We start from the raw sequence: 25,659 nt of genomic DNA, 5'->3' as shown, positions 1-25,659 counted from the left end.
TTTAATTATCTATGCTGCATATATGAATACCTCAGGTGGAGATCGTAGAAGCCAGGGAGGTGGACCTAAAGGTAAAACCCTAACAGCCAGAAACTTGTCCTACGATACCACAGAAGAAAGTTTAAAGGATTGCTTCGAGGGAGCTATCAGTTGTCGAATCCCAACTTTCCCCGATACAGGAAAATCACGAGGGTTAGTGTCGTGTTTAGTCTTTTGTTTTGATGTATGTCATTAGTCATTCAAACGTCTGACCTGTTAAAAATATGTACTAATTGAATTAAACAGTTGTTTCGTAATTGAACTGAGCACAACAAAAATTTAAATGCCTGATGGTATCTTGTCGTTAAAGATGTTATGGCAGGTCTTTTTGTCTTCAAAATGTTAGATAAACTATTTAAACATTTATTCACATGACAAGCCTATAAGCAACTCTCTAGATTATCGGATGGCCGAGATTAAAATGGATATCGGATAGAAATTGTGTTCCTTAGAGGGTCTACAAGCTTAAACATGATTTTCCGTACAAATAAATGTGGCTCCCTCAGTTGTCTGTGTGTAATCTCTTCTAATACTGATAACAAGTTATGTGTAAAATAAGACAACTGATGTTTTTGGTTTTTTTTTAACAAATTTTCACAAGTTGATTTCCTTTATTTTGTTAATGTAGAATGGTAATGAACTGCTCTTTTCATTTTCTTTGTTTTATTTGTTTCGTTTGAATTTGATTTATCAGTTTAGTTTTTGATTGTTTAATTTTTGTTAATGAAGTTGATTCTTTTAAACTTCGTTTTTATTTTTGAACTCTACTCGGTGTAGGTGTTCATCAGGTAATACCTCGACTGAGTTCAATATAGAGATTAGCCGGTTGATTTGTTGGATATAAACCTTTGAATAATAGCGCCTAACAGGCAGCTGTGTTTAATTATGTTCTCCTGATTTTGATTGTTTTTGTGTGTTTGAAGTATATGTTTGTGATATGCGCTTAGAAACACTTCACGTGTAATGAAGCGCTATATAAATCGAACAATAATAATAATAATAATAATAATATATGCATATATCACCTTGCAGCTGAATCACATTACATATCTTTTTAGTTGATGTTCATATCGTCTTACGTATTTGTGAACATCAAGGTTAGTGCGACCCATTTGTGACAATTTCTAGTTCCCAAATATTAGCGATTTAGCTCCTTTAAAAGCGAATGCAAGTTAAATATGTTTAATCAGAGGCGGATTCAATGGGGGGCGCGAGGGGCGCCCCCCCCCCTAATTTTCAACAGTGCCCTTTTTTACGGCTGAAATTGCCTTTTCTCAGACTCAAATATGTCAGTTCCCAACCCGTTGTAGGGATCCCAAACACACCAGTCTGGGAAATAGCTCTTGGAATGGCTACAGATGCAAGGAAATGACGGATAATTTTCTTGGGGACCCCCCCCCCCCCCTCAGCGGCAAGCCCCGTCTCCGCGGTCAATGCCCTCATTTTGCAGCCCCCCCCCTTTTCAAAATTCCTAGATCCGCCCCTGGTTTAATAGTACTTTTATCTAGTGTATCTTTTATTTTGATTTTTCTTATAGAATAAGGGTATATAACAATAATGTGCGCTTCTTGTTGTATAATACTAATAATAGTATGTTCAGCTATACTTTTCGTTTAAAAAATGTATGTTTTATGTCCTATATACACTTATTCGCTGAAATCTATGACATCCAACAATATAATAGGTCATATAAATAGATAACGTCATATGAAATTCCTGGCTTCACAGTTGTCGCAACTTTATCTATACACGGCGTTGCGTCGACCAACCATGCAATGTGAAGTAGATGTCAATATGGTTATGTGCATAGGCGTACGAGCTGGGGGGGGGGGGGGGCTGGGGGCGGCGCCCCCCCCCCCCATTTTGGGAACCAAATGCTGGGAAAATTTGGGCACACAATTGTACTTTGTAAAAGTTGTATAAAAAAATATTGTGTTCTTGAATGTGTCCAATTTAACAGCGAATTTATTATTATTATGTAACATACTAAGAACCTAACTACATTTTTGGGGCACCAACCACCACCGCCCCCCAGTCAAAAATTTCCCCGTACGCCTATGGTTATGTGTAAGAATATTCAGTTCAATATATTCACGGTGTATGATTTTATTCATACTTCAATTTTAGTGAGTTACTTCTGCAAAGTTTTTAGAAAAAATTGCTATTAATTTGGCCAGTACTGTAATAGCAAGTGTATAAATATTTTCTGTTCAGTCTGTACAGTAACATATCTGAGAACCATATTATCATTTCTGCCCAAGGCTCCCTGTGATTTATAGTTAGCAGTGATACAAGGCAATTACCAATTTTCCATGCTCTTGGCCTGAAGAAATAAAATAATAAAAGTCAAGTTTTTATTATTATGCAAGTGGAAAAATACAATTCTTCATGGTATGATTTGAATAAATACAACTGATTTGAAGTTGGAATTATTATTTGTCTAAGATGACTGGGCATTTACAAATTGAAATAGCTACTCTTCATCAAGAAAATACATGAATATTTTTCCCAATCCACCTGGATTTTATTGTAGGTCTTTGTACGTGAAATAGCTTTATTTAACGTCCGCTTCCACCGAAGTGATATTGCAGAAAATTAACAAATTCGGATTCCCTTTTAAAGGAATTAGACTACACTATCGCTGGATTGTATTATATTCAAAATGGCGCCCAGAACACAAAACAAACATTGCAATTCAGGGCGGACTGGTGTCGAGGTTGTATCCTAAGAATGATTTTTTGAATATTTAATCAAACAGAACACAATTATGCACATGCAGTTATGATATAATATTAAATTAGCTTACCTCAAATACCTCGAAATATACTGTTTGGTCAGTTTGTCCGCCCGCCATATTTCTATTAGTCACACATCCTTCGGCCAATTAAAATGGACGTATATTTTGTTTTAACCGAAACGAAAAATTTGCGTTATAAATACATTGTATTAAAAAATACCAAAATCACAAACCTGATGTTCTTATTTTCTGAACAAACTTTTTTCACAACAATATCACTTTTTTTCGATACTAATGCTTAATAATACAGTTAACATTTGCTGTACCACAGGGTTTAATACCGCAAAATTACTTCAATAAATATTTCTTTCTTTGTTTTAAGAGTAATTCATTTTAATTGGTCATTTACAGGTAAGAATAAATTTCCAATTTCGATTAATGAACCAATTAAATTAAATAAAAAGATTAACTCGACTATTTCCACGCCCATTCAAACATTTTTTTAAAACGTAGATATAACACAATTGTTATTGTCTTTGATGTGTCAAGTTTATTGGGGCGATATCAATCAGACACTTCCAAATGCAGACATTGTAATAACCTGTCTCTGTATATTGTCTGAGACAAGATGTGAAAATAAACAAAGAGTAGAATCAGAATAATCTTTTATTATATCTAATTAAATAAATAGTTTATATTTAGATAATAATTGACTAAAACTTTGATCTCGTATATCAGTATACTGTTATAAAATACGTTGTTTTAAAAGAGATATTAAATGCATCGCACGATACATACATTGCGATTTCTACTTAATGTTTGTAATAATTAATATAATATCCTTTTAGATAATTAGAAATATTAAAAAATAAATCAAGTGAATTACTCGACATTCAAATTCAGGAAGAGTGGTTTTACATATAGGCTAGGCCAGATCCCTAATCCAGTTCCCCAATCCCATTCAGATTTTCTCAATAAATAAAAAACATAATGTGATAAAGGAACATAATAAATGTTATCTTTAATGTCGACGTAATTAATTATATGGAAAAAAAACCACATAAGATTTTATAAATGTACACAAGTTTGTGTTAAGACATTGAAAAGAACACAAACTTGTGTCATTGCAATGCAATACAACACAAACATGTGTTAAATATTTTTAACACAAGTTCTTGTGTTGAGATCCAACACAAGGGTTTTTTCAGTGTATGACCAGATACCGTCCGTCGCCTGATCACTAGTTTATCCGACTAGAGAACAAAATGTCGAACGAACGGACTTGCGAACCTCAACGAATTCCCCTTGTGAGCGCCAAAGTAGCGAGTCCATTGGAGACCTCGCCAAGAAAATTTTGAAAAATAGACTGTCGGAAATGCTCTACAACATGCAAGTTTATGGCTGAGTGCCAGGAGCTAGCAAAGGTGCAATTAACATCTTAAGTACAAAAGGTTTGAGGAGTGGAAATAGCAGATGTACGTTGGGATGGCCTAGTGGTGTAGAGTGTCACGCTTCGACCTCTAGCTGGCCGGTCACCTCTGGCTTGCGGTTGTGGTTTCGATCCCTTGTGTGAGCGTATGTGGTTTGGAGACAGGGGCGCCTTCTCAACCTCGTGGGTTTACTCCGGGTACTCCCGTTTCCTCTCACAGGAAAGACCACTGTGCGTGCGCTAAGATAATAAAGATGTTTGTATGAATGTATTACTTGTGCGTTATCTATATGTAGTATGCATTATTAAATGCATATATATATATATATGTCTAAGTGTATACGTATGCATGCTGTCCTTGATAGATGATTACGCAATAAACATGTTATCTTATCTTATGTATAGGCGCAATGTGTCACTGCATGGTACATCATACATCTGCGGCGAAAGTAGTCCATGAAACAATATGACCTTTAGTTTACAAAATATTTGAAAACTTTGAGGTCCTATAACAAAGTTTTGATAATTTTTTTTCAGATTTCAAGTCTTGGTGGTTGGAGTTTGATTAGCTGAGCAATTGTTAGTCTGACTTAGGAATTTGCTTCATTATTTGGTAAATATTTTATTTCAAAGTCATTATTATGGATTTCCATCCATTTTTTTATAGCCCACATTATCATGTGGACGTATTATAACTATCGTTGGCCATGTCCCTCCGGACGTCCGTTCACAATTTTTTTGTGGACACTCTACAGGTGACAATTTTTATCCGATTTTGACGAAACTTGTAATATATAGAGAATCGCTAAGGAGTCTTTTTTGATATAAATAAATATCAACAAAAGTCGATAAAATAAAAAAATGAGGCTCTGTCGAAGTTTCCTTTTTACTTTATCGACGTGTTTTGATATTTTTTAATATCAAAAAAGACGAGTAGGAGATTTTATTTATCACCCAATCCTTTCTTACATGCAATAGATTTCACTTTTACTGAACCTGACTACATTACGGCTTAGTGATACATCATTTTTTGACAACAATTCAACCACTGCAAAGTCCTTTATATTGACCCAGTGTTTCCATCAAGGTAAAACGTCAACACTGAAATGTGGGCGTATGAAGACGGCTAAATCTATTTGTTAAGGCTAGCTCAATTTTTGTCAAGGTCGCTGAGATGTAAATAAGGTTAGGGCACGTGATTGTTGGCGAGATTGTAGGTTAGGGCTAGGGTAAGCATTGGGGCTAGGTCCAGGGTTAGGGTTAGGATTGGGATTTGCGCTACCCCTGTTTACATCTCGTGACCTATGACGAAAAATTGAACTGGCCTTATCATTGGGCACTGACCTTGGTTGATGATAATTAACCAAAACATTATGCTGACGTGTCGTTAAACTACCAGTTGTTTTGCTGAATGGCTGCTTTTACATAAAAATATAAATATAACCATTTTATTTTTTATTTCCAGCTCGTGGTGAGCCGAGTGACAATAAACATGAGTTGGTTACTTATTATATTCGTGGTTTCGATTGCACTGTATATTTTCACAACATGGAGAAAAAACAACCATAAGGCTCCTTTACCTCCCGGGCCATCTTTGTTAGAGTCTTTCAAGATCATCTGGGGGATAATTACCAGGAACGACATACATATTGTTGGAGAGAAATTGGCTTTACGTTTTGGGGAGATACTGATCATACGTTTTTGGGGATTGAATATCGTGTTTGTCAACAGTGCTCGACTTTTACGAAAATTGTTGACAAACGCCAAGTACCGGGACATAACAAATGATCGACCACCTTCCTTTTTAAGAGATCATGTCGTGTATGGGGGGAAGGATATAATTTTTAGTGACTATAATGAATATCAAACAAATTTAAGAAAACTATTACACGGAGTCGTACAGCTATATGGTGAAGGTGTTCAAGATTTTGAGAATATGGTCAATACCGAAATTGAAAATCTACAAAAGAAACTGATGGTGGTTAAAACTGGTCAATCATTTGACATGGATGATGCTCTGAAAATATCAGTTATAAGAACACTTCATCTATTTGTAAGTCCTGATCTTTGTTTTTAAAAGTAGATTGGTTTTTTTTAAAATATCAATGGGAGAGAGAGAGAGAGAGAGAGAGAGAGCGAGAGAGAGGGAGAGAGAGAGAGAGAGAGAGAGGGCAGTATTATTTTGTGTTTTATTTGCCAACATTTTCATATGGACGTTGTCGTCGCCCCTGTCCGTCCGCCCATCCACAATTTGTTTGTGGAGACGCTACAGGTCACAATTCTTATCCGATTTTGACGAAACCTAAAATATATAGGTTTATCTCTTGATGGTCGCGATTCCTTTCGATATTGGCATGTATCGTATCGAAACTTTATGGATTATGGCCGCTGATTTTACGAAACATCTTGTTTTTAGCGTGTGGACACTCTAGATGTCACAATGTTTATCCAATTTAGATGAAACTTGAAATGTGTGTTTATAACCGAAAGATACCGGTTCCTTTCGATATTCGCACATATCGGACCTCAACTTCCTTGATCATGGACTCCTGGAGGTCAAAAAATTTATCTGATTTAAAAAAATCCACTCAAATGTATCGCCGTTACACCATAAATAGGACCGAAACTGCCGGACAAAATGGACGCTCTATCTACGCAAATAGTGTTAAAGTATGTAATATAAAGGTTTTGGACCCTCTAGAGGTCTGACGAAACTTATAACATGTGTTTATGTTCCACAGATCTCGGTTCCTTTCAATATGGGGGGTTGGATGGCTGAATGGTTAGCGTGCGCGCGCTGTATCATAAAGTCTGTCATTGAGTCGACTGGCGTGGTTTCGAATCCCCGGTAGTACGTGGCAAGGAGTAGGGTCGCCTGTCCAACATCGTGGGTTTTCTCCGGAGCCTCCGGTTTCCTCCCACTGCTAAAGACCCCTACGCGCAAGCGAATTATGTAAATAAAATTAAACCATATGTTAGTCCCGAAATGACCTACTTTGTGTCGAGTGGACGTTAAACCCATTTCTCTCTCTCTCCTTTCAATATTCGTGCATATCGGACTGTAAGGTCACGGATTATGGCCCTGATTGTACGAAAAAATCGCGATTTTAGCTTGTGGACCCTCTATAGGTAACAATGTTTATCCGATTTTACAAATTGTTTAAATATTATCATCATTACACCCTTGTGACGGTTGAGTTCGAATTTCGTGAAAACAGACATATAAACTGCCCGACAAAATGACCGCTGCTTGTACGCAAATTGTGTAAAAGTATGTAATACCAAGGTTGTGGACTCTCTAGAGGTCAGACTCTTTATCTGATTTTGAAGACACTTAAATGTATGTCTATATCCCAAAGATTCCGATTCCTTTTGATATTCGCGCATATTGGACCATAACTTCCTGGATTATGTCCCTTGATTGTACGAAAAATCTCCTTTTTCTAGCTTTTTTTCTGTCCATCTCTTGCAAAATGTGTGCATATCTTGCATGGCAACCGCTTGTCTATTTTGTTTTTTGTTTGCTTCTTTTAATTCAATGAAGATATAACACCGACTGTTTAAATTTTAGAGGACTCTTGGTTTTATTGTCCATCATGGTCCTGAAGCAATGAATGCAAGTTTTACAACAACTGAACTTTGCTAGATTACTTTGCTACATTTTCTTCGTTTACTGCAGGAACGTGAACAGTCTAGAAGTTGTGACACTAACACACTCAAATCAAATATAGCGACCTATACGGAAACCTTGACATTGAACTAGTCTTGAACTTTGCAACTCGATTATCACAGGTGGACATTTTAGTTGGAAAGCTCGAGACTTGGTATTCGCGATGATTGCGGAATCTGATGGGTGAGCACACAATCGAAATTAGTGCCGAAATATATTACGTGAAGGCCTTGATATGATGCACGGGTTACAGCGAGATCAAGTCGTCTATTGAAGATGATTGTCCATTTCCTACACCATAAATCATTAGCGAACGCCTCTAATGAAGAACTTGGGCGGTACCAGATGAGACTTAATTTAGCATGCATTGTGCCATTGTTACATTTGCCCCTTCTCATGGCATTTGGCTTATGTAACAAAATGAAAATATTAATAGGAATAGTCACGAATGTACCTTCAATATTTCAGTTAACAAACGAAGCTTTAAAAGAAGATGTCCAAGCCGAATTCTGTTCTATTGTAGAAAATTACGATAAAGGTTTCACTAATATAGCCAGAGTTGACACCAATATGGCATTAACTTTGATTCCATGGCTGCGTCATTTACCGGGGTCATGTGGTGAACTGGTTCAGGAATTACAGAAATACCAGAATAAGTTGATTGATTTTTTGCTAAACCCATCAAAAAGAAAGGTAAATGTAATAAATTCGTGAGTCATGGCGTAACGTTATGTAAACATATTTGGTTCAATTTGGAGCTCTGTTTTAAGCGTACTGTTTTTGTAACGGCAGTTAGCTATTGGTTGACCAGTCATACTTTGGAACAGAAATTTACCTCCGTTAAAGCAGTGTATAGTGGGATTACGTATAATCAAACGAAACACTACGAGGAGTATGTCTTTTTAGAGTTTTAGAGGCATTTGTAACTGGATAGAGCAATAAGCTATAACACATACTTATGGAAGAAGAATTACTGATTTATTTAGGCGAAGTTTCGAAGAGTATTCTCTCATTTTCAGAATGTTCTTTTTATTCAGAAATGGAGACAAAATGGAAAATCTCTCCTCGGTACTTTATTAGCTGAACAAGAGACTAACGATCAGATTACAGAGGAGTCTGTTAAAGGAGTTATCATTGATACGGTTGTGGCTGGCTTTGTAACAACTAGTGGTTTCCTTGGTGGATTTTTCCTGCTTATGCTTCACCACCCAGACATACAGCGACGAATACAGGAAGAATTGGATAAGGTTCTTGCAGGAAGACAGCCAAGCCTTGGTGAAAGATCAAGTTTGCATTACACCAATGCGGCAATTCTGGAATGTCTCAGATACATCCGCCATGTTCCCCATGGTGCCGCACACATGAACAGAGAAGAAATAGAAATTGAAGGATATAGGATCCCTGCCAAATCAACGGTAGGCCTAAGTTTTGTGATACTATACAAATAATAGAAATTTAGACACAAAAACCCAAACTGTTTGTCCATCACACGATGACTGTCGTTGAGTCCGGTGGAGTGACTTATTCCAGAAAGAGCAAGCGGGACCTTCTGATATAATTAGTATATTATCACAAACCTTATCTAGAGCAGCTGCCCATTATTTTAAGATTTGGTTTTAAACTTGCTGATTTAAACGATTTCCCAAGATTCATTGCCCCTGTGCCAAAATTTTTGTAAATGCTGTGCAAGTCAGAGTGTTTGATCGGTTTTTTTTTCGAACTCGCTTATTTTGTTCTGCTAATCACAAGGGCGAAATTCAGACTCGCCCTTCCACTTGCTACGGATACCGATGACGTAAATGCGATTTATGGGACAAAGCTTAGATGATTAGGTTTCAAACTTTTCAGGATTGTTTGGTTAGTTATAAAGAGGATTCATGATGAGCCATCAATGTTATTGAAGACATGTGAGTTTATATTTATTGTCGGACAACGCTATGTTTATATTATTAAGAAGTTAAAGTTCGTCGAGGAATTTTATTTAAATTTTTACTTTTCTCTTAAAGATCATCACCAACCTATGGTACATGGCTAAAGATGAACAGCAGTGGGATAATCCGGACGTATTTAATCCGGACAGATTTTTAGATGAAGACAGAAAGTTTGTTCCGGTTACTCACCAGCTACGGCAACAGTAAGTGCAGTATCACTTTTTTTAAAAGTAGCTAAGTCTTTAACTCAATATCACCCAAAGTCTTCCACATTGAAAACAAATATTATTTTTCAATTTAAATCAACGTTGATGTTATGATCTTACCGAGAAAAGATGGGCTTCTGATATCAAATATTTAAGACAAAATAAACATTTTACCATGGGTACACGAATCGTGTACCATAATGCGTTTCAGCGCCATTTGTAACAAGGGACTCGATGAACGAGGCTAGACATATTCCACAAGTCATGTCAAACGGTGACGCTATATTCCTATCTCGAGAGCATCCGCAATCAATACCATCGGTGTAGGCTGGAATAACCAGACGAAGAGGTTGCCATTCGGTTGAGACGTCTGGCGTATTTCGCCGAACATAACTGATTTGAAAGTAGACTAAAAACGGAAATGATTGAATGTAAATCAGTTTATATACATTGATATTACATCATTATGCGTTTCGAACCATTTTTGTCAATTTCTAAGTTCCAAATATTAGCGATTTAGCTCGTTTAAATATGATTCAAGCATAATATTTTATATAAGATTTCACGATAAAAGAGATCAAGTGACTGTCGATTATACACAGACATGTTTTAAAGTCAGTAACCCATCATTTTCCCTGGGTGAACAGAAGATACATAATGACGCTAGCTTCTTGAAACAACGTTTAGAAACAATACAGATGACACTGTTCAAGTGCTGCCAGACCTTTCAATATGGCTGAAAGATATCGATAAAATTTGTCGAAAGTAACAGTCGTGCTTCTATTCTTACCATTTACAAGCACAATCTTTAATTTGAAATGAAATGAAATGAAATAGGGTTTAACGTCCTACTGTGTGTGTGTGTGAGAGAGAGAGAGAGAGAGAGAGAGGGGGAAGGGAGAGGGAGAGATTACGTTTAACGTCTACTCGACACAAACTATGTCATTTCGGGACTAACATATGGTTCAATTTTATTTCAATAATTCGCTTGCGCGTAGGGGTCTTTAGCAGTGGGAGGAAACCGGAGGACCCGGAAAAAACCCCACGAGGTTGGACAGGCGACCCTACTTCTTGTCACGTACAACCGGGGAATCGAAACCATGCCAGTTGACTCAAAGACAGACCTTATGATACAGCGCGGACGTGCTAACCATTCGGTCATCCCCCCCCCCCCCACGTCCTACTGTTCTTCTCCGAATTAGTGGTGACGGGAATACGCCATACAGTGTCATAATATGAGGAAAATTGTGCCTGCACAGCGGCGCTAGAGCCCACCGAACTTTAATTTAGTATAACATTTGAATTGTTGGGCTTGGAAATTTGATTCGAATAGCAAGATCCTATTGTTTAGAATATAGAAATAGATTGATCATATTCTTTAGGAAAGTATTAATGGAAGAAAAATAAACCACATTGAATGAAAAAATGCTATTTAATGAATATATTCACTGATGTTTGTTTCCTTTTGTTACAGACTTATGCCATTTGGAGTTGGAAGAAGAATTTGTGTCGGTGAATCGTTTGCTAAATCACGTATATTTCTATATGTGACGTCATTGCTTCAGAAGTTTAACTTCCGACCAGATGGTAACCCACTGGCACCAGAAGACTCCAAACTATGGGCATCAGATGCTGCCATGCATCCTCCATTCCTGAAATGCATCATTGAACAACGCAAACAACCTGATTAAAAAACACAAATCCTTTTTCGTTTCGTTTTTTATAGTTCAAAATTTCGTTTTATATGTCTGTTCTACGAAAGCATAAAAAAACGAAACGAAATATAGATCTGTATTTTAATCAGATTGCAACGCAATTAACATAATGATTGTAAACTGGCCCTTCTTACTATTGTTTGGCTTTTATTTTAATCCCTTCAAGGGCCTGTCTTATTGTAATCGAATCTTTTGTAATGTACTATTGTAGTCTATAATTTGCACTCTTTTAAAATTTGCATCAGATTGCAACGCAAATAACATAGCCTAATGATTGTACACAGGCCCTTCTTACCATTGCTTGGCTTATATTGTAATCCCTTCAAGGGTCTAATTGTAATCGAATCTACTGTCATTATAAAAAAATTTAAAACAAAAAGAATCTATAATTTGCTTTTGATATGCATAGGCTATTTTATTTAGGGGGTGGGGGCAGCTTCTAAATCAGCTAATCTGTCTTACTATTGTTTGGCTTTTATTTTAATCCCTTCAAGGGCCTGTCTAATTGTAATCGAATCTATTGTCATTTATTAAAAAAAATTTTTAAAAAAAAAAAGTCTATAATTTACCTTTGATATGCATAGGCTATTTTATTTGAGGGGGGGGGGGGGTAAACGTACAGATTCTAAATCAGCTAATCTGTCACAAAGAAAAGTCATATGCTCTTCTGTTGTTCTGGTGAAAGAAGCAATGACACATACGTGGCACATTTTAAAAGTTATGCAATCATAATGGACCAGGCAGCCACGGTGACTCAGTGAGTAAGACGCTAACGCAGAACTCCCGATGTTCGCTAACGATCAAATAAAAATATCGTGGCGATTCCTTGTCAGTTGTGCAGGAGAGATGGTCTGGTGGGTAAAAACAGGAGGTCCCTTGTAGGCCTACACATTAGCGTGCACGTTAAATAATCCCTTGGCAGTTGGAATTCGATATAAAAATAGGCCATAGGGCCTCTGTACGGACAAAAGTTCTCGCATAGTACGCTACATGGCGTATGTCCGTCTTCATTATCCCAGTTGGAGCAGAACAGTAGAAATAAAGAACCATTATTGGACTGGTATTCCTATTATAAATTAAAGATGCATTATGTAAGATTCAGATAAAGAGTTGACAGTTCTCGCTATAATAGTCAAGAACTAGATAATGTAAAGGGATTGTCTTGAAAGTTTCAGTCAAATTACTTCTTTCTGAACGAAGTTATAGCTATTTGAAGAATATAGCGAGGTCTTGATTGTCATTGCTACCGTTGTTACGATAGTAAATAAAGCCTAGATGATCCATTTTTAAATTAAATTATTAACTGTCGATCTGGTTTCAAACCAAGATCGAGCATCCTATGGTGTAGGGAGTTGATTATGTTAATAAATGTCTAATTATTGAATTATATAACATTGGAATTCCCGAAAGAACGACATGGAGAGAGAGAAAGAAATGGGGTTTAACGTCCACTCGACACAAACCAGGTTATTTCGGGACTAACACATGGTTCAATTTTATTTCAATAATTCGCTTGTACGTAGGGGTCTTTCACAGTGGGAGGAAACCGGAGGACCCGGGAAATTGTGGGCTAGGTACATGTACTTGACTAGTACTGATGGTGATCTTGGTAGATATCTGCCACCATGCTGTAATAGAACTAAGCTCAGCTCAGCGATGCATACGTCCTGTAATTGCAAGATTTCTTTTAAATATGTAGGCCTATTTAAATCAGAAAATCAAGAGTCAAATGGGGCGACACAACTAGTAAGACATTTAATGTGGGTAATGGTGTCAAACAGGGTGGTGATATGTCTCCGATATTGTTTACGATTTATCTAGACGAGTTATTGTCCCGGTGTAAAAATAGTGGGATCAGCTGCTATATAGGTCAATTTATGTAGGCGCTTTAGCATACGCCGATGACATACATTACTTTTGTCACACCTACCAGACAAGCTCTTACCAAACTGCTAGACATAGCAAGTCAATTTTCTAAAGACTTTGATCTGAAGTTCAATCCAAATAAAACAAAACATTTACTATTCCCTTTTAATCAAAACTTTATCAACGCTGTTAAATATGTATATATGGATAGCAAGGTCATTAAGGTCGTGTCCTAAGATAACCACTTGGGTAGCACATTGAACTCAGTATCCAAATCTGAACACTTATTAAACTGTGTTAACAACTTTTTAGTTACAGTAAATGTAACCCTGAAGAATTTTAAATTTGTATCATCTGTCACTAAATATAAATTGTTTAAAACATATTGTATGTCATTATATGGGTGTCACCTTTGGGATTATTCTCATAAAAATATTCATTTATTTTATACAGAATGGCGTAAAAGTATAAGAAGATTATTTTGTATTTCTAAGCGTACACACAGTAATCTTTTACGTGCTATTTGTAATGATGTTCCTATAGATTGTCAATTACACAAGAGATTTTTAAAATTTTATTTTAGTTCATATCATAGCAGTAATAAATGTTTAAGCAAATGTAGTAAACATGCTCACACTGATCAGCAGTGAATTTTTGCTAGGACGCTACAATCACTGATAAGGATGATATCGATGCGACTTAATGAGCCAGAAATATTAACTTTTTTCCTGCGACAAATCAATTTCTAAAACATTTTTTTTATATATTGGAAAAATAAATAAAGGCGTTTGACGTATTTGTAGGTAAATTATTCCTATTTAGTGTAAATGGGTATTAAAATGACTAAAAGGCAGCATTCCGCCCGTTGCAGTAACCAATGCACGCGTCATTCAGCCAATGATTGACGCCGCGTGCTGTGACGTGTGTTAAGGCAGTCATCTTTGACAGAGATATTACTCGACTCGTTATTCTCTGTGAAACAGATTGAAACATTCTCTGTATGGAAGCCAGGCTACAGTCTCTAATAGTATCAATTTTATTTGTTTTAAATATAATTTATGTAAGTATGACCTGTGTACTTCTAAATTACCAAAAATCGCTAAAGCCATTTCATATCCATTTATTGATGAAGACGACTTTCAACTCGGAAACAGTATTAGGGAATTTATTACATATAGAGATAGAAACTATAATGATGCTAGAAACCTTGAAGAAATTATCAACTAAAGGTGTACTAATATTACATATACGTAAATAATTATGCAAATTATGTATTGTATTGTGTACTATGAGTACGAAATAAACAATTATTATTATTATTATTATTATTATTGGAATAAACAGACAACTTTATGGACAACATTCACTAGGTTTATTAACTGCAACGTTTCAATGAGGATAGGGAGCCACGTTAGCTAGGTGGGTAAGGCGCTGGCTCGCTAGCCTGGATGTCGGTTGTTCAATCCCTGCATTGGCCGAGAAAGTTCATCCCGATTTTCCAACGTGGTTTCCCCTTGTCAGTGATGCAGGACGGAGGGCCTGACAAGGACAGCTGTCTAGTCCTTCGGATGAGACGAAAAACCGAGGTCCCGTGTAAACATTGGAATGCACGTAAAAGATCCCTTGGCAGTTGGAATTCGATATAAGAGTAGGCGATAGTGCCGCTGCCCGGGCAAAATTTCCCTCATAGCACACTGTATGGCGTATGTCCGTCTTCATTAGCCCAGTATAGGAGCAGAACAGTAAGACGTTAAACCCCATTTCATTTCATTTTCAATGAGGATACTCTCACCGTTATCAAGCAGATAACGGTGAGAGTGTCCTCATTGAAACGCTGCAGTTAATAAACCTAGTGAATATTACCCATAAAGTTGTCTGTTTATTATATATCACGTTCACTAAATGCCTTTCAATGAGTATTGGAAATTAGTAAATTCACTTCTTCAAGAAGTAAACATGGGGAAATCATTTTTCAAAATTATTCCAACAAAAGACGTTTGAGAAAACTAGCAGTAGCAACGATATGAATATAAAAATGCTCATAAACTCCGCTACTTTAAAAAAAATTGTAAAATAAATCAAGTAATATCTGCTGAAGAGATACGCGCAGCTTTCAAAAAAAATAAAAGAAAAAAAGCCAATGACTCGGACCTAATTTTAAAAGAAATGCTAATTACACCCAATGAATATATGATTGACCAGTTTCTTAAACTCTTTAATGTAATACTTAAGTCAGGTACATTCCCTCAATCATGAATCTTTTATAAAACCAACTCATAAAAACGGAGACAAACTTGACACAAACAACTATAGGATAATAGTGGTATTGCCCTTGCGAGTTGCCTAAGCAAATGTTTTCTCTCAATAATAAATAAACATGTAACCGATAAACTGTAGCAAGTATGAAGAAATACGTAAAACCCATTTATACACACCCTTCTCAGTAAATCCTAAGATTTCCTACTTTTATTAATCTTTTTAACCCACCAAAATCGATTGCAAGGCAGTGGCTTTATATGTGTTTTGGCCTTTGATAAGAGATCTAAATCAAATTTGGTGGCAACTATATACATAAGCGTACGGGGAAATTTTTGACTGGGGGGGGGGCGGTGGTGGTTGGTGACAGGGGCGCCGAAGGGGCCCGTCGGTCGCCGAAGGCGACCCGCGTGCCGAAGGCGCGCCGCTGGTAGGGGCGTCTGGGAGGGTTCTCCCCCCAGAAAATTTTTGAAATTTGACAACGGGAAACGCGTTTTGCAAGCACTTCTGGGAGAAATCTAGGTATCATATTTTCCAAATTTATGCTGCTATTTTGACTATAAGACATACTACTGTACTACACAAGACACTCATGACAGGTCTGCTTAATATAATGCTAATACAATGTATTTCTATCCAAATAATAAATTGCATCTTATACATATCGAGGCATGAATACATGTATCAAAGACCATTTCACCTTAAGGTGACAGACATTTGCACGTCAGCATAATATATTTTACTAATCGTTGTGTATGTATGGTTTTTCGCGTGCGCACTCTCAATTTTTTGAGGGGATTCCGCGTGAAAATTAGAGCTCTCAAGGGGGCCCGCTTATACGGGTGGCCTTATTGTTTAATGGGGGCCTGGGAGGACACCGTCCTCCTAAACTCCCTGCCAGCACGCCCCTGGTTGGTGCCTAAAAAATGTAGTTAGGTTCTTAGTGTGTTACATAATAATAATAAATTCGCTGTTAAATTGGACACATTCAAGAACACAATATTTTTTTAATATAATTTTTACAAAGTATAATTGTGTGCCCAAATTTTCCCAGCATTTGGTGCCCAAAATAGGGGGGGGGGGCGGCCGCCCCCCAGCCCCCCTGGCTCGTACGCCTATGACTATATACATGTAACTGAACCCCTATACATGTAAATATACTGTGCTATACTGTTTGTATGAATATATTACTTATGTGTGTTCATCTAGCCTATGTGTTGTCTATGTAGTATGTACACGCCGTCCTTGACAGACGACTATGAAAAAAACGTGTTCTCTTATCCAGGGGCAATAGTGCTGTTCACTGTGTCGCTGCATGGTTCACCACACATTTGCAGCGAAAGTAGTCCATGAAACAAAATGGCCTTTGGCTTTGGTTTACAAAATATTTGAAAACTTTTTTCAGATTTCAAGTCTTGATGGTTGGAGTTTGATTATCTGAGCAACTGTTAGCCTGACTTAGGAATTTGCTTCATTATTTGGTAAATATTAAATTTCAAAGTCATTATTTTGGATTTCCATCCATTTTTATACGCCCACATTGAAATGTGGTCGTATATTGTCGTCACTCCGTGGACACTCTAGAGGCTAAAGTTAATATCTGATTGACTTTAAATTTATATACAGTGTTTAAGGCCATGAGACGAAGAAGCCTATTGAATTTAAGAGATTTCCGATAATTACTGCCAGAGTTATGGTCCTTGATCACTTCAAAAATCTTGTCGACGCTCTAGAGGCCAAAGTTAATATCCGATTGACTTTAAATTTATACTCATGTTTAAGGTCATGAGACGAAGAATCCTATTGATTTTCAGCGATTTACAATAATTACTGCCAGAGTTATGGCTCTTGATCACTTTGAAAAATCGTGGGGATGCGCTAGAGGCTAAAGTTAATATCCGATTGACTTTTAATTTATACACAGTGTTTGAGGTCATGAGACAAAGAATCCTATTGACTTTCAACGATTTCCGATAATTACTGCTAAAGTTAAGGCCCTTGATCACTTCAAAAAATGTTGTGGACGCTCTAGAGGCCAAAGTTAATATCCGATTGACTTTAAATTTATACACAGTGTTTAAGGTCATGAGACGAAGAATTCTATTGATTTTCAGGGATTTATGATAATTACCGCCAGAGTTATGTCCCTTGATCAATTTGAAATATCTTGTGGATGCTTTAGAGGCTAAAGTTAATATCCGATTGACTTTAAATTTATACACAGTGTTTAAGGTCATGAGACGAAGAAGTCTATTCATTTTCAGCGGTTTTTAGATAATTACTGCCAGCGTTATGGCCCTTGATCACTTCAAAAAATCTTGTGGATGCTCCGCAGACTAAAGTTAATATCCGATTGCCTTTAAATTTATACACAGTGTTTGAGGTCATGAGACGAAGAATCCTATTGATTGTCAACGATTTCCGATAATTACTGCCAAAGTTATGGCCCTTGATCACTTTGAAAAATCTTGTGACGCTATAGAGGCTAAAGTTATCATCTGATTGATTTCAGATTGATACACAGAGTTTAAGATCTTGAGACGAACAAGTGTATTGATTTTCAATGAATTTTTATGACTGGAACAGCTAAATCCATGATATTAAATGTTTTGTATACCAAACGTTAGCATGCGAAAACCAAACAGATTCTAATGGTTTTCTGATAATTACTTCATGAGTTGTTACTATTAATCAGATTTTAGTGTATTATAAATGTTTCATTACCGAAAAAATAAAAATATGCGACAACACTTGTTGACGGCCCGGGCGATTTAACTGCTGTGGGCGTATGTTTCGTTGCCTGGCAACTTATCTTTTTATAGCCCACATTATCACGTGGACGTATTATAATTGCCGTTGGCCCTATTCCTCCGGACGTCCGTTTACAATTTTTTTTGTGGACACTCTACAGGTCACAATTTTTATCCGATTTTCACGAAACTTGCAATGTATAGAGAATCTCTAAGGAGTCTTTTTTTTTGATATCAAAAAATATCAACACAAGTCGATTCTCTGCCGATATCAAAAAAGACGAGTAGAAGATTTTATTTATCACCCAATCACCCACATGCAAAAATAAATAAACATAATTCTTTGCTATAGATTTCACTTTTACCGAACCTGACTACATTACGGTGTAGTGATACATCATTTTTTGACAGCAATTCAACCATTACAAAGTCCTTTATATTGACCCAGTGTTTCCATCAAGATAAAACGTCAACACTGAAATGTGGGCGTATGGAGACGGCTAAATCTATTTGTTAAGGCTAGCTCAATTTTTGTCATGGTCGCTGAGATGTAAATAAGGTTAGGACACGTGATTGTTGGCGAGATTGTAGGTTAGGGCTAGGGTAAGCATTGGGGCTAGGTCCAGGGTTAGAGTTAGGATTGGAATTAGCGCTAGCCCTGTTTACATCAAGTTTCATATGCCGAAAAATTGAACTGGCCTTATCATCGGGCACTGACCTTGGTTAATGATAATTAACCAAAACATTATGCTGACGAGTCGTTAAACTACCAGTTGTTTTGCTGAATGGCTGCTTTTAAATAAAAATATAAATATAACCATTTTATTTTTTATTTCCAGCTAGTGGTGAGCCGAGTGACAATAAACATGAGTTGGTTACTTATTATATTCGTGGTTTCGATTGCACTGTATATTTTCACAACATGGAGAAAAAACAACCATAAGGCTCCTTTACCTCCCGGGCCATCTTTGTTAGAGTCTTTTAAGATCATCTGGGGGATAATTACCAGGAACGACATACATATTGTTGGAGAGAAATTGGCTTTACGTTTTGGGGAGATACTGATCATACGTTTTTGGGGATTGAATATCGTGTTTGTCAATAGTGCTCGACTTTTACGAAAATTGTTGACAAACGCCAAGTACCGGGACATAACAAATGATCGACCACCTTCCTTTTTAAGAGATCATGTCGTGTATGGGGGGAAGGATATAATTTTTAGTGACTATAATGAATATCAAACAAATTTAAGAAAACTATTACACGGAGTCGTACAGCTATATGGTGAAGGTGTTCAAGATTTTGAGAATATGGTCAATACCGAAATTGAAAATCTACAAAAGAAACTGATGGTGGTTAAAACTGGTCAATCATTTGACATGGATGATGCTCTGAAAATATCAGTTATAAGAACACTTCATCTATTTGTAAGTCCTGATCTTTGTTTTTAAAAGTAGATTGGGGTTTTTTAAAATATCAATGGGAGAGAGAGAGAGAGAGCGCGCGCGCGAGAGAGAGAGAGAGAGAGAGAGAGAGAGAGAGAGGGGGCAGTATTATTTTGTGTTTTATTTGCCAACATTTTCATATGGACGTTGTCGTCGCCCCTGTCCGTCCGCCCATCCACAATTTGTTTGTGGAGACGCTACAGGTCACAATTCTTATCCGATTTTGACGAAACCTAAAATATATAGGTTTATCTCCTGATGGTCGCGATTCCTTTCGATATTGGCATGTATCGTATCGAAACTTTATGGATTATGGCCCCTGATTTTACGAAACATCACGTTTTTAGCGTGTGGACACTCTAGATGTCACAATGTTTATCCAATTTAGATGAAACTTGAAATGTGTGTTTATAACCGAAATATACCGGTTCCTTTCGATATTCGCACATATCGGACCTCAACTTCCTTGATCATGGACCCCTGGAGGTCAAAAAATTTATCTGATTTAAAAAAATGTATCACCGTTACACCATAAATAGGACCGAAACTGCCGGACAAAATGGACGCTCTATCTACGCAAATAGTGTTAAAGTATGTAATATAAAGGTTTTGGACCCTCTAGAGGTCTGACGAAACTTATAACATGTGTTTATGTTCCACAGATCTCGGTTCCTTTCAATATGGGGGGTTGGATGGCTGAATGGTTAGCGTGCGCGCGCTGTATCATAAAGTCTGTCATTGAGTCGACTGGCGTGGTTTCGAATCCCCGGTAGTACGTGGCAAGGAGTAGGGTCGCCTGTCCAACATCGTGGGTTTTCTCCGGGGCCTCCGGTTTCCTCCCACTGCTAAAGACCCCTACGCGCAAGCGAATTATGTAAATAAAATTTAACCATATGTTAGTCCCGAAATGACCTACTTTGTGTCGAGTGGACGTTAAACCCCATTTCTCTCTCTCTCCTTTCAATATTCGTGCATATCGGACTGTATGGTCACGGATTATGGCCCTGATTGTACGAAAAAATCGCGATTTTAGCTTGTGGACCCTCTATAGGTAACAATGTTTATCCGATTTTACAAATTGTTTAAATATTATCATCATTACACCCTTGTGACGGTTGAGTTCGAATTTCGTGAAAACAGTCATATAAACTGCCCGACAAAATGACCGCTGCTTGTACGCAAATAGTGGTAAAGTATGTAATACCAAGGTTGTGGACTCTCTAGAGGTCAGACTCTTTATCTGATTTTGAAGACACTTAAATGTATGTCTATATCCCAAAGATTCCGATTCCTTTTGATATTCGCGCATATTGGACCATAACTTCCTGGATTATGTCCCTTGATTGTACGAAAAATCTCCTTTTTCTAGCTTGTTTTCTGTCCATCTCTTGCAAAATGTGTGCATATCTTGCATGGCAACCGCTTGTCTATTTTGTTTTTTGTTTGCTTCTTTTAATTCAATGAAGATATAACACCGACTGTTTAAATTTTAGAGGACTCTTGGTTTTATTGTCCATCATGGTCCTGAAGCAACGAATGCAAGTTTTACAACAACTGAACTTTGCTAGATTACTTTGCTACATTTTCTTCGTTTACTGCAGGAACGTGAACAGTCTAGAAGTTGTGACACTAACACACTCAAATCAAATATAGCGACCTATACGGAAACCTTGACATTGAACTAGTCTTGAACTTTGCAACTCGATTATCACAGGTGGACATTTTAGTTGGAAAGCTCGAGACTTGGTATTCGCGATGATTGCGGAATCTGATGGGTGAGCACACAATCGAAATTAGTGCCGAAATATATTACGTGAAGGCCTTGATATGATGCACGGGTTACAGCGAGATCAAGTCGTCTATTGAAGATGATTGTCCATTTCCTACACCATAAATCATTAGCGAACGCCTCTAATGAAGAACTTGGGCGGTACCAGATGAGACTTAATTTAGCATGCATTGTGCCATTGTTACATTTGCCCCTTCTCATGGCATTTGGCTTATGTAACAAAATGAAAATATTAATAGGAATAGTCACGAATGTACCTTCAATATTTCAGTTAACAAACGAAGCTTTAAAAGAAGATGTCCAAGCCGAATTCTGTTCTATTGTAGAAAATTACGATAAAGGTTTCACTAATATAGCCAGAGTTGACACCAATATGGCATTAACTTTGATTCCATGGCTGCGTCATTTACCGGGGTCATATGGTGAACTGGTTCAGGAATTACAGAAATACCAGAATAAGTTGATTGATTTTTTGCTAAACCCATCAAAAAGAAAGGTAAATGTAATAAATTCTTGAGTCATGGCGTAACGTTATGTAAACATATTTGGTTCAATTTGGAGCTCTGTTTTAAGCGTACTGTTTTTGTAACGGCAGTTAGCTATTGGTTGACCAGTCATACTTTGGAACAGAAATTTACCTCCGTTAAAGCAGTGTATAGTGGGATTACGTATAATCAAACGAAACACTACGAGGAGTATGTCTTTTTAGAGTTTTAGAGGCATTTGTAACTGGATAGAGCAATAAGCTATAACACATACTTATGGAAGAAGAATTACTGATTTATTTAGGCGAAGTTTCGAAGAGTATTCTCTCATTTTCAGAATGTTCTTTTTATTCAGAAATGGAGACAAAATGGAAAATCTCTCCTCGGTACTTTATTAGCTGAACAAGAGACTAACGATCAGATTACAGAGGAGTCTGTTAAAGGAGTTATCATTGATACGGTTGTGGCTGGCTTTGTAACAACTAGTGGTTTCCTTGGTGGATTTTTCCTGCTTATGCTTCACCACCCAGACATACAGCGACGAATACAGGAAGAATTGGATAAGGTTCTTGCAGGAAGACAGCCAAGCCTTGGTGAAAGATCAAGTTTGCATTACACCAATGCGGCAATTCTGGAATGTCTCAGATACATCCGCCATGTTCCCCATGGTGCCGCACACATGAACAGAGAAGAAATAGAAATTGAAGGAGAAAGGATCCCTGCCAAATCAACGGTAGGCCTAAGTTTTGTGATACTATACAAATAATAGAAATTTAGACACAAAAACCCAAACTGTTTGTCCATCACACGATGACTGTCGTTGAGTCCAGTGGAGTGACTTATTCCAGAAAGAGCAAGCGGGACCTTCTGATATAATTAGTATATTATCACAAACCTTATCTAGAGCAGCTGCCCATTATTTTAAGATTTGGTTTTAAACTTGCTGATTTAAACGATTTCCCAAGATTCATTGCCCCTGTGCCAAAATTTTTGTAAATGCTGTGCAAGTCAGAGTGTTTGATCGGTTTTTTTTTCGAACTCGCTTATTTTGTTCTGCTAATCACAAGGGCGAAATTCAGACTCGCCCTTCCACTTGCTACGGATACCGATGACGTAAATGCGATTTATGGGACAAAGCTTAGATGATTAGGTTTCAAACTTTTCAGGATTGTTTGGTTAGTTATAAAGAGGATTCATGATGAGCCATCAATGTTATTGAAGACATGTGAGTTTATATTTATTGTCGGACAACGCTATGTTTATATTATTAAGAAGTTAAAGTTCGTCGAGGAATTTTATTTAAATTTTTACTTTTCTCTTAAAGATCATCACCAACCTATGGTACATGGCTAAAGATGAACAGCAGTGGGATAATCCGGACGTATTTAATCCGGACAGATTTTTAGATGAAGACAGAAAGTTTGTTCCGGTTACTCACCAGCTACGGCAACAGTAAGTGCAGTATCACTTTTTTTAAAAGTAGCTAAGTCTTTAACTCAATATCACCCAAAGTCTTCCACATTGAAAACAAATATTATTTTTCAATTTAAATCAACGTTGATGTTATGATCTTACCGAGAAAAGATGGGCTTCTGATATCAAATATTTAAGACAAAATAACATTTTACCATGGGTACACGAATCGTGTACCATAATGCGTTTCAGCGCCATTTGTAACAAGGGACTCGATGAACGAGGCTAGACATATTCCACAAGTCATGTCAAACGGTGACGCTATATTCCTATCTCGAGAGCATCCGCAATAAATACCATCGGTGTAGGCTGGAATAACCAGACGAAGGGGTTGCCATTCGGTTGAGACGTCTGGCGTATTTCGCCGAACATAACTGATTTGAAAGTAGACTAAAAACGGAAATGATTGAATGTAAATCAGTTTATATACATTGATATTACATCATTATGCGTTTCGAACCATTTTTGTCAATTTCTAAGTTCCAAATATTAGCGATTTAGCTCGTTTAAATATGATTCAAGCATAATATTTTATATAAGATTTCACAATAAAAGAGATCAAGTGACTGTCGATTATACACAGACATGTTTTAAAGTCAGTAACCCATCATTTTCTCTGGGTGAACAGAAGATACATAATGACGCTAGCTTCTTGAAACAACGTTTAGAAACAATACAGATGACACTGTTCAAGTGCTGCCAGACCTTTCAATATGGCTGAAAGATATCGATAAAATTTGTCGAAAGTAACAGTCGTGCTTCTATTCTTACCATTTACAAGCACAATCTTTAATTTGAAATGAAATGAAATGAAATAGGGTTTAACGTCCTACTGTGTGTGTGTGTGAGAGAGAGAGAGAGAGAGGGGGGAGGGAGAGGGAGAGATTACGTTTAACGTCTACTCGACACAAACTATGTCATTTCGGGACTAACATATGGTTCAATTTTATTTCAATAATTCGCTTGCGCGTAGGGGTCTTTAGCAGTGGGAGGAAACCGGAGGACCCGGAAAAAAAACCACGAGGTTGGACAGGCGACCCTACTTCTTGTCACGTACAACCGGGGAATCGAAACCATGCCAGTTGACTCAAAGACAGACCTTATGATACAGCGCGGACGTGCTAACCATTCGGTCATCCCCCCCCCCCACGTCCTACTGTTCTTCTCCGAATTAGTGGTGACGGGAATACGCCATACAGTGTCATAATATGAGGAAAATTGTGCCTGCACAGCGGCGCTAGAGCCCACCGAACTTTAATTTAGTATAACATTTGAATTGTTGGGCTTGGAAATTTGATTCGAATAGCAAGATCCTATTGTTTAGAATATAGAAATAGATTGATCATATTCTTTAGGAAAGTATTAATGGAAGAAAAATAAACCGCACTGAATGAAAAAATGCTATTTAATGAATATATTCACTGATGTTTGTTTCCTTTTGTTACAGACTTATGCCATTTGGAGTTGGAAGAAGAATTTGTGTCGGTGAATCGTTTGCTAAATCACGTATATTTCTATATGTGACGTCATTGCTTCAGAAGTTTAACTTCCGACCAGATGGTAACCCACTGGCACCAGAAGACTCCAAACTATGGGCATCAGATGCTGCCATGCATCCTCCATTCCTGAAATGCATCATTGAACAACGCAAACAACCTGATTAAAAAACACAAATCCTTTTTCGTTTCGTTTTTTATAGTTCAAAATTTCGTTTTATATGTCTGTTCTACGAAAGCATAAAAAAACGAAACGAAATATAGATCTGTATTTTAATCAGATTGCAACGCAATTAACATAATGATTGTAAACTGGCCCTTCTTACTATTGTTTGGCTTTTATTTTAATCCCTTCAAGGGCCTGTCTAATTG

At 37.2% G+C, this 25,659-nt stretch overlaps 1 protein-coding gene across 3 annotated transcripts; it reads left to right on the top strand.

The window, feature by feature from the left end:
* Nucleotides 1–25,659, top strand: LOC126821942 (steroid 17-alpha-hydroxylase/17,20 lyase). 3 transcript variants are annotated; one of them, XM_056101323.1, is made up of 7 exons: nucleotides 1–192; nucleotides 4,743–4,818; nucleotides 19,439–20,026; nucleotides 22,105–22,329; nucleotides 22,674–23,051; nucleotides 23,643–23,770; nucleotides 25,239–25,659. In XM_056101323.1, exons 3-7 carry the CDS (start codon nucleotides 19,466–19,468, stop codon nucleotides 25,453–25,455), a joined length of 1,509 nt encoding a protein of 502 aa, XP_055957298.1. In that variant the 5' UTR covers nucleotides 1–192; nucleotides 4,743–4,818; nucleotides 19,439–19,465; the 3' UTR covers nucleotides 25,456–25,659. The 3 variants fall into 3 exon arrangements, with proteins under 3 accessions (XP_055957298.1, XP_055957297.1, XP_055957299.1); XM_056101322.1 differs by lacking the exons at nucleotides 19,439–20,026; nucleotides 22,105–22,329; nucleotides 22,674–23,051; nucleotides 23,643–23,770; nucleotides 25,239–25,659 and adding exons at nucleotides 5,671–6,258; nucleotides 8,344–8,568; nucleotides 8,913–9,290; nucleotides 9,882–10,009; nucleotides 11,487–12,272 and having other exon boundaries at nucleotides 4–192; XM_056101324.1 differs by lacking the exons at nucleotides 1–192; nucleotides 4,743–4,818 and adding an exon at nucleotides 17,185–17,330.

Source organism: Patella vulgata, chromosome 5, assembly GCF_932274485.2.
Source record: "Patella vulgata chromosome 5, xgPatVulg1.2, whole genome shotgun sequence".
NCBI classification, from domain to species: domain Eukaryota; kingdom Metazoa; phylum Mollusca; class Gastropoda; family Patellidae; genus Patella; species Patella vulgata.
This window is presented reverse-complemented; position numbering and strand designations above follow the sequence as displayed.